The 9,659-nt window shown below is 38.7% G+C and overlaps 1 protein-coding gene across 1 annotated transcript in view; it reads right to left on the bottom strand.

Annotated features, from left to right (window-relative positions):
- The window catches only part of LOC109933190 (rho GTPase-activating protein 29-like), a 102,349-nt gene that overhangs the window by 51,558 nt on the left and 41,132 nt on the right, over window positions 1-9,659 (bottom strand). Inside the window, exons 4-5 of the mRNA XM_020532151.2 lie at window positions 5,110-5,203; window positions 128-200 (exon numbers count right to left, since the gene is read on the bottom strand). Of these exons, the coding sequence (XP_020387740.2) occupies window positions 128-200; window positions 5,110-5,203 (167 nt within the window). The remainder of the gene's footprint in view (window positions 1-127; window positions 201-5,109; window positions 5,204-9,659) is intronic.

Raw genomic sequence — 9,659 nt, 5'->3', positions numbered from 1 at the left:
TAGGCTAATTTGGTAGCTCTTTCAAATAAAGGCATGCAGGATCAAGTGGCCACCGTTGACATTTTAAGCTTCTATCATCCTATAAACATGTCAAAATACTACTAGCGTAATTATTCTGTGAACTTACACGGCTTCGCCCATTCAATGGAAGTCCCAAAGATGAACCATAGTCTACATCTCCCATGAGGAAGTCTGAAATGCTGCAAGACAAATTGTTTGATTAAAATATTTACATCTTTAGTTACACTCTTAATATTTCTTCAAACTGACTTGCTAATTTTTTCATTTCTTCTGAAAAACTCTATGTATGCAACTTGGTAAACAGTACACCAATGCATGTGACTCAAAACTTCCATAGTCCTTTATATTTTTATGCAGCACCCTTACTACATCTGTATTCCTAGCTAAACTGTTCAGCATTAACGTTACTTTCAAACACACAAGTTGAGGCAAGAGTAACTGCCCTTGTCATCAAGGCAGCGTTTGTCCAAATGTGGCACCTAGGAGCCCTAACAAAACTGAAGTCATTTGAAATCAGGAGGGAAGCACTCCACTGGTTGGAATCAATGCTGCAGGAGTTCTTCAGAAGTATCGTCCAGCTCAGCTTCAGAGGCATACAGATTCTTGATAAGCAAGAGGCAAAAGGTTACCGAGGTTGATGGGAATGTGGAGTAACCAGATGATTTATGATCTTACTGAATAGCTGAACAGGCTCAAAGGACCAAGTGGCTTACTCCTCCTTCTAACTCACATGTTCAACGATGACATTCACCCCCATTGTAAGGTCAGAAATAAGAATTTTGTGATAATTGCACAAATCTTTTGTACCTTTTATGACCCGTCAGATACTCAACTAGTCCATCCATATAAAATACATGGACAACATTCTGACTTGACTAATAAAAAGCAAGTACAATCACACTGCATAAGTGCCTGTTAAAAGGTCATGTCCAACAATATTCTAACAGTCTCCTTTTGATATTTAATAGTTCTGGGATCACCATTGACCAGAAACATCAGAATTAGGATTCGGTGTAGGCTATTCGACCTATGTAGCCTGCTCTGCCATTCAAAAGATCATGGCTTGTCGGACTGTGGCCTCAACACCACATTCCTGCCTACTGGGATAACCATAGATTTTTGATAAACAAAGAGCAAACATTGTAAAAATCTGTACAATCATAAACCTATTTTCTCCAATGTACAAGACATAGGGGCTGATGTAGGCCCTTTTGTTATTGAGTCCGCTCCGACAATCAGATTGTGCATGATCCTATAATCCTCAACTCTAATTTGATACTCTTACCACTTAAAAAATTCTTTCTATCTCAGCCTTGAATTTACTCAACAACCCAGTCTCTACGGTAACAAGTTCCAAAGATTCGCTACCACAGAGCAGAAATTCCTCATCTCGGTCTCTGAAATTATACCCCTCTGTTTTAGACTTTCCAACAACAGAAAACCTCTATGCATCTATCCTGTCAAACCATATATTATAGGGGCATATTATATGTATTTTCTTCTAAATGACAATATATACAAATCCAAGCTATTCAACCTCTCCCCATAAGAAAATCCCTCCATACCCAGAATCAATCAAGTGAACCTTCTCTGGAGTGCTTCCAATGTCAGTATATCATTTTTTAAGAAAGCGGATCAAAACTATTCACAGTATTCTAGGTGTGGTATGACTAGTGCCTTGTGCAGTTTCTGCAAGACTCATCATGCATTTGGCATTACATTTCCTTTGCAAAAGATCAACAGACCATTTGTCTTCCCTATTACCCTCTAAACTTGGATGATAGATTTTTGTGATTCATGCACAAGTACTGTCAAAACCCTCTGTGCTGCAGCTTTCTGTAGCCTTTCTCCACTTATTATTCAGGTCCTCTATTCTTTTTATGAAAGTGCAGAAACTCGCGTTCAGACATTATATTCTATCATCAAAGTTTTTGCCAACTTACATTTACTTTGGAGGCTTTCCTACTTAGTTTTGTGTCATCTGCAAATTACCAATAAAACACCTACTTCCCTCATCAAATTTGAAATGGAATTTGAATTCAATAAAAAAAATCTGGAGTTAAGAGTCTAATGTTGGCCACAAAGCCATTGCTGATTATTGGAAAACCCCATTTCGTTCATTAATAGAGAAGGAAATCTACTGTCCATACCTGGTCTGGTCTGGTCTGGTCTACATGTAACTCAAGACCCACAGCAATACGGGGGACTCTTAACTGCCATCTGGGCAATTAGGGATAGACAATAAAAGCTACCCTCACCAGTGACACCTACATCCTGTGAATGAATAAATAAATCAAATCAAATTGAAAATGTCCCCCTTATCTCAACTCCATCTTCTATTAATTAACCAATCCTCTATCCATGCTAATATACTAGCTCCAACACTTCGGACTCTTAACTTATTAAGCAGCCTTAGGTGTAATATCTTTTTTAAAATAAAATTCATTTATGGAATGTGGATTTCACTGGCTAGGCCAGCACTTATTACCTATCACTAATTGATCAGAGGGCAGTTAAGTGCTAATGTGGTTCTGGAGTCATATGAAGGCCAGACTAGGGAAAGTCAGCAGTTTTCTTCCCTTAAAGGACATTAGTGAACGAGATAGGCTTTTCCCAAAGTTACAATGGTTTCATGGTTATCATTAGACTGTTACTTCCAGATTATTATTGAATTTAAATTTTACCATCTGCAAGGATGGGATTTGAACCTAAGTCACCAGAACATTACTTGGATCTCTGGATTAATAGTCAAAGTGATAATACCAAAAGACCGTCACCTCAAACACTGTTTGGAAATCTCAAATATATTACATCTACTGGTACCCCTTCATCTATCCTCCTTGTTACCTCATGAGTTTAGGAGAATAAGGAATGATTTTATTAAAACATACAAGATTCTGAGGAGTCTTGACAGGTTGATATGCTTTTCCCACTAATGGGAGAATCTTGAACTTGGGTTATTGTTACAGAATAATGGGACAAACGAATTTTTTCCTCCTGAACGATACTGAATATCTGGAATTCTCTATCCCCAAGAATGAGTTATGGAGATTAGATCACTGAAAGTATTTAGAGGGCATAAATAGATTTTTTGAAACATCAAGTTGAGAGCTATGCTGAGCTGGGACATTTTAAAGAAAGAGTTGAGACCTGGGGCAGATCAGCATGAGCTTATAGAATGATGGGGCAAGCTTGAGGTGCTGAATGGCCTACTCCTGCACTTATTTCTTATGTTAAGTTCCACAAAGGATTCAAACAAATTTGTCTGGCATGATTGCTGCTTCATGAAGCCATGTTGATTCTCCTTGATTTAACTGCATATTTCTAAATACGGTGCTATTACATTCTTCACAATGGACAGTAACATTTTTCCAATGATAGATGTTACACCAACTGACCTATTGTTACCCTCCCTTTTTGAAAAAGTGCATTACACTGGTATTTTTCCAATCCTTTGAGATTTATCGAAGAATTCTTGGAAAATTATGTCTGCAGTTACTTATTTTGGTATTCTAGGATGCATTCCATCAGGTCCGGGGGCCTATCAGACTCTAGCCCCATTAGCTTCCCTAGTATATTTTCTCTAGTGGTAGTTATTTGATTTGTTTCCTCTCTCATTTTGCTCCTTTATTATTTAGTATTTTTAGAACGCTATTAATGTCTTTAGCCTTGAAGCCTGATGCAAGACATTTAGTCAATTCCTCATCCATTTCCTTATTCCCCACTATTATTGCCCCAGCCTCATTCTCTAAGTACTTGCAGAAAGAGTTAAAGTAAAGAACAGAGGTATTTGCACAACAAACAAAATGTGACAAAACAGTGAACAAGATTCAAAGCGAATCTTATTCAATGTGATATCAAGGGAAGACGGATAACTGGTAGATAATTTTGTAAACACTAAGAATAGCACAATATTAAGTAAACAAATGACATTAACACAATACAGAAAGCGGAACAATGGCAGACCAGAGATTACTTTTGGAAACAGATATATTTACCAAAACAGAATGCTTTTTTTTTTCAGTAACTGGAAATTTTAAAAGTAGATTGCTTATGTTCTGACCACTTTAAGCTAGCAGAGGATTTGTTTCTTGAAGATGTTGAAAATTTTCAGACATAAACAGGATATTGTAAATCAACAACTTTAAATGGGCAGTAACAAAATGCATATTTAAATCAAAATGAAACACAGGATGTTCTTCCCAAGAAAAAAGCCTTTCCCCTTAGAAGTTCATTGGCTTTATTATTCAAAAGTGCAAATTGTGCTTTACATGAAAGACAAGAAATTCAATATTTTTAATTGTTCTCACACTGTAGCTCAAAAATAGTACCTAAAAGTACTAGTAACCCTAGGAAAAAAGTGTGCAAAAATATAATCTTTAACACTGGAGCAACAATTTCACCTGATGGTCAATTGCCATTCCCAAGTCAAAACCCTCTTACAAAACACGAATTAAAACAATAAATATATAAATGTAGCTGCTGTAAGAATGTACTAGAAAAAAGCATTAAAGACAGCTTTAATTCTTATAGGCCAGAAAGCTCCAGCTATATATTGTAGTTGTGTTGAATTAATTTGAGACCTTATCCTCAGTAATTAGGCTACTACAATTGGCTAAAAAAAATTAGTTCGTCTTTGCACGCCTGTTTGCTAACCAGTAACTAGCTGTTAAGTACTCTCACATGCAGATGTTGGTTGAGAACAGGATGGGGCTTGGCTACAATAGTTGAACAGCCTGTTGAAATTGACAGAAGTTCATGCTATATTTTGGGAAGAACTGAAGGGCTGTTAATGTTGGTAGAACTACATCCTAGCACGAATTAGAATGAGAGAAGTGAAAAAAGATGTAAGTAGGAGATAAGAGAAGGCAGGACATACAACTGTCAAGCACAAGTTAGATGAGAAGACTGATGCAATAATACTTTTTCTATGAATTAATTCTTTTCCAAAACATACAGTGAGTGCTTCAGACATAACGATATAACTAAATTAATGCAGTTAATAATATTTTAGCCTAAAATACCAATAATTAGACACAAAAGCTATTTAAGGAAAGTCAAACCCACATCAAAAGTTGTGTTACTTACACATTGCCAAATGTGAATGCCAAAGTGTCAATAGAAGCAAATACTTCATTAAAATGCTCTCTTTTGTCTTCATGTATTTCATTGTAGTTTGCACCTGAAAGGAAATGTAGTTCATTACAGCAGTGTAAGGTGAATATCAGCATTCACTCCATGAATATAAAAGGTTAAACAATCAACATTACTATAATCGAACATATAACAATTAAACAAAGCATTGTAACATTTTCAGCTTGAAACCATCAACAGAAATGCTATAAGTTTTAGATGTCTGTGAATAACACAATCGAATATCGAACCACTAAGTGAATCATACCAACACAGTATAACAAAATCCATGGATAAATGCACCCAAAAGTTTTCTTCATCCAAGCACAAGTAAAATGCTAAGATCTACTTGGACTTCTGTCATACTGAAATTATGACTGCATTCTTGTCAAGGCACCAGTTTCCTGTGTCACTGAACACACTAATGGGTGAACAGTAATGTAAATAAGCGTAAGAAGTACTCTTTAATTAACTTCCTTTGAAGGATTATAATGCAATCTTCACAGTACAATTGTTCTAGAACAAAACAACGCTGATTTCAGATTCTACAAACTGACTTTTTTTAAAAAAAATCAGTTATAGAGACTTTGATTCTCAAGGAGCTGGTTAGTTCTTTCCTTCTACCAACCCCACAAGAACAAAGTAAGAAGTTTGGAATAAAACTCAAGTATGCCACAAATTACCTGAATATCCAGTTTAATAATCAATAATCTCAAATTACATGAGAAGCTAAACTGTTCAATGACATTTCATTACTGTGCAATGAGCCATAATAATTATTATAGAACTGTGCTGGATCATAAAAGCTATTATCAAAATCCTCATTTAGCACCTCACTGACAAATCTTAATACAAAAACTACACAGAATATGTAAACTTGGTGACTTTATCCGGTTGCAGGAAGGCTTCTGTAAGAAGGTTTGCATTTATCACTTTGATCTCATCAAGTTTTGTTTTAAAGAAGCAAATTTCCTGCAATTTTTGTTCAGCTGTATGCAATCTAACCTAGGAAATATATGAGTAACACATCTGAAAAACTGCAGTTTAAATTTTGGGGAAAATGGTAATTTGTGGTTAAATATTGTTGTCACATCTTTGCAGCTGCCAAACATATTTAGCAAACATACAAGACTTCCAGCAACTTCCCCACAACTTCCTGAGTAGCAAAGAATCTTCAGCCAACTTCATAAACCTAACCACACCCAATTTTACTTTAAATATATTTACAGTACAACAGATTATCAGCTGTTCATTGATTATCACAATTGTAACATCTTCCATCAAATATGCCCTGTTCTAAATAAGCTTATTCTCATTTTGCTTTATTCTATTTTTTCAGGCATAAATAGTGCCTGTCATATTACTAATGCACTGTAGGATAAAATAAGCAGTACTCCTACGAAGAAAGAGGAATTAAGAAATCAAATCTTCATTTTGAAATTCGCAAAGTCGTACACCAAGTACATTGTTCAATGTTCCATACCATTCTGATGCACCATATCTGAACATGTGATTTCATCAGCTTCATACCTCAAAACTTCAGACCTCTGGAGTTATAGCCAAAATATTTGGCTGATTAGGGATAATCAGCATGGCTTTGTGCGCAGGAAACTGTCTCGCTAACTTGATTTTTTTTGAAGACGTGAAAAGGAAAGTAGGTGAAGGCAGAGCAGAAGACGTTGTCTACATGGACTTTAGGAAGGCCTTCGATGAGGTTCCATAGGGGCACGGTTTGGTTAGGTTAGATCACATGGGATCCAGGGAAGGCTAGACACGTGGATTAAAAAAAATTGGCTTGGTGGTGGGAGACAGAGGGTAGTGGCACAGGGTTGTTCAGCCCGAAGGCCTGTGACCCGTGGTGTGCCGCAAGGATGGGTGCTGGGCCCATTGTTGTTTGCCATTTATATAAATGATTTGGATGAGAATATACGAGGCATGATTAGCAAGGGTGGCAAGGTTAGTAAGGTTTGTGGATGAAACCAAAGTTGGTGGTATAGTGGACAGTAAAAAAGGTCACCTCAGAGTACCAAAGGATTATGATCAACTGGGCCAGTGGGAAGAGGAATGGGCAGATGGAGTTTAATTTAGATAAATACAAGATGTTACAATTTGGCAAGACAAACTACTGGCAGGACTTACACAGTTAATAGTGACTTACACGATCATTGATGAAGAAGCTGAAGATGGTTGGGCCTAAGGCACTATCCTGAGGAACTCCTGCAGGGATGTCCTGGAGCTGACATAACTGACCTCCAAAAACCACAACCTTCTGCCTTTGTGCTGGGTACACTCATTGATTCCAGTTTTGCTCGGGGTCCTTAATGCCACACTCGGTGAAATGCAGCCTTGAAGTTAAGGGCTGTCATTCTCACCTCACCTCTGGAATTCAGCATTTTTGTCCATGTTTGAACCAAGGCTGTAAAGAGGTCAGGAGCAGAACGGCCCTAGTGGAACCCAAACTGGGCATTGCTGAGCACGTTATTGCTGAGCAGGTGTTGCTTGATAGCGCTATTGATGAAATATTCTGTACCTTTACTGACGATTGAGAGTAAACTGATGGGGCGGAAATTGACTGGGTTGGATTGGTCCTATTTTTTGTGTACTGAACATAACCTGGGCAGTTTTCCACGTTGTTGGGCAGATACCAGTATTGTAACTGTACTGGAACAACTTTGCTAGGGGAGTGCCAAGTTCTGGAGCATATGTCTTCAGTACTCTTACTGGACTGTTGTCAGGACTCATAGCATTTCCAGCATCCAGTGCCTCCAAATGTTTCTTGATATCATGTGGAGTGAATCAAATTGACTGAAGATTGGTATCTGTAATGCTGGGGATAACTGGAGGAGGCTGAGATGGAGCATCCACTTGGCACTTCTGGCTGAAGATTGCTGCAAATGCTTCAGCCTTATCTTTTATATTGGTGTTGGGTTCTCCCATAATTGAAAACAGGGATATTTGTGGAGTGTTCTCCAGTGAGATTTTTTTTTTTTTTTTTTAAAACTGTCCATCATAATTCATGACTGAACGTGGCAGGACTGCAGAGTTTAGATTGGACCCTTCGGTTGCCGGATCACTTAGCTTTGTCTAGCACTTGCCGTTTATGCTGTTTGGTAGCTTCACCAAAACACCTCATTTTTGCATACACTTGATACTGCTCCTAGCATGCCCTCCAGCACTGTCCATTGAACCAGAATTGATTCTCTGGCTTAAGAGGAGTGGGGGAACATGTGGGTCACGAGGTTGCAGATTGTGTTGGAGTACAGTTCTGCTGCTGATGGCCCACAACGCCTCATGGATGCCAAGTCTTGAGTTGCTAGATCTGTTTGAAGTCTATCCTATTTAGCACAGTGATAGTGCCACAGAACATGATGCAGAGTATTCTTAATGGTGTGAAGGCAGGATTTTATATCCAGAAGTACTGTGCTGTGATCCTTCCTACCAATACAGTCGTGGACAGATGCATCCGCAGCCGACAGATTGCTAAGCATGAGGTCCACTAAGTTTTTCCCTCTTGTTGGTTCCCTCACCATCTGCCGCAAACTCAGTCTAGCAGCTATGTTCTTTAGGACCTGACCAGCTCGATCAGAAGTGCAGTTGCCAAGCCACTTTTGGTGGTGGTCATTGAAATTCCATCCCCCGACACTCAGAGTCTATTTTGCGCCTTTGCCATCCTCGGTGCATGTAAATAAAGGCAATGTGTGGCATAATGATTGGCATGGGTGGAATGACTTTCAGTTTGTGGGGCATTTGCACAAGATACAGGTTGGATGGGCTTCAATGAACTATGCTGGCCCTGCTGTGTCGGAACAAATGATTCAGCCCGCAAACAGGACTTTAAATTAACTACAGGGAGAGTGAGCTTGTGAGAGGGGAAAATGTAGGCTTACACATGAAGAGGCTATGGCAGAATTATAGGATTCCTCTACATTTGGAAGACAAAATGCAGACTGGGTGACCACGCTGTGGAACACCTATGTTCTGCCTGTAAAAATTACCCTGAGTTTCCAGTTGTTGTCACTTCAACACACCACCATGTTCCCATGTCAGCATTTCCAAATCAGGCCAGCTGTAGTGCTCCAGTGAGGTTCAACACAAGCTGGAAGCATAACACCTCAGTCTGCTTGGGGGCATTACAGCCTTCAGGATGCAACATTGAGCTTAATAATTTTAGAACATCAACACCTCCTTATATTTCTATTATCCATCGCCACACCCAGGTCCCGTCTTGACATTCAACACAGTCAACACATTTTCATTTACTCCTAGCCCCCATTATCACCTGTCTAGCTTCTCTTCTTCCCTGGCTTACTATCAACAATCATTTTGTCTGCCTAACATTTATTTTCCCCATCTCCTTCTCTCTGGGCTCCATCTCTACCCATCTGCTCACTTCCCACCCCTCCCCCCAGTTGGTTTCAGTTCTGAAGAAGGGTCACTGGACACAAAATGTTAATTGTTTTCTCTCCGCAGATGCAACCAGACTTGCTGAATTTCTCCAGTAATTT

The sequence above is a fragment of the Rhincodon typus genome, chromosome 10 (assembly GCF_021869965.1).
Source record: "Rhincodon typus isolate 14 chromosome 10, sRhiTyp1.1, whole genome shotgun sequence".
Classification (NCBI taxonomy): Eukaryota; Metazoa; Chordata; class Chondrichthyes; order Orectolobiformes; family Rhincodontidae; genus Rhincodon; species Rhincodon typus.
Note: the sequence above shows the minus strand (reverse complement) of the source record. Positions and strands in the feature narration are given on the sequence as shown.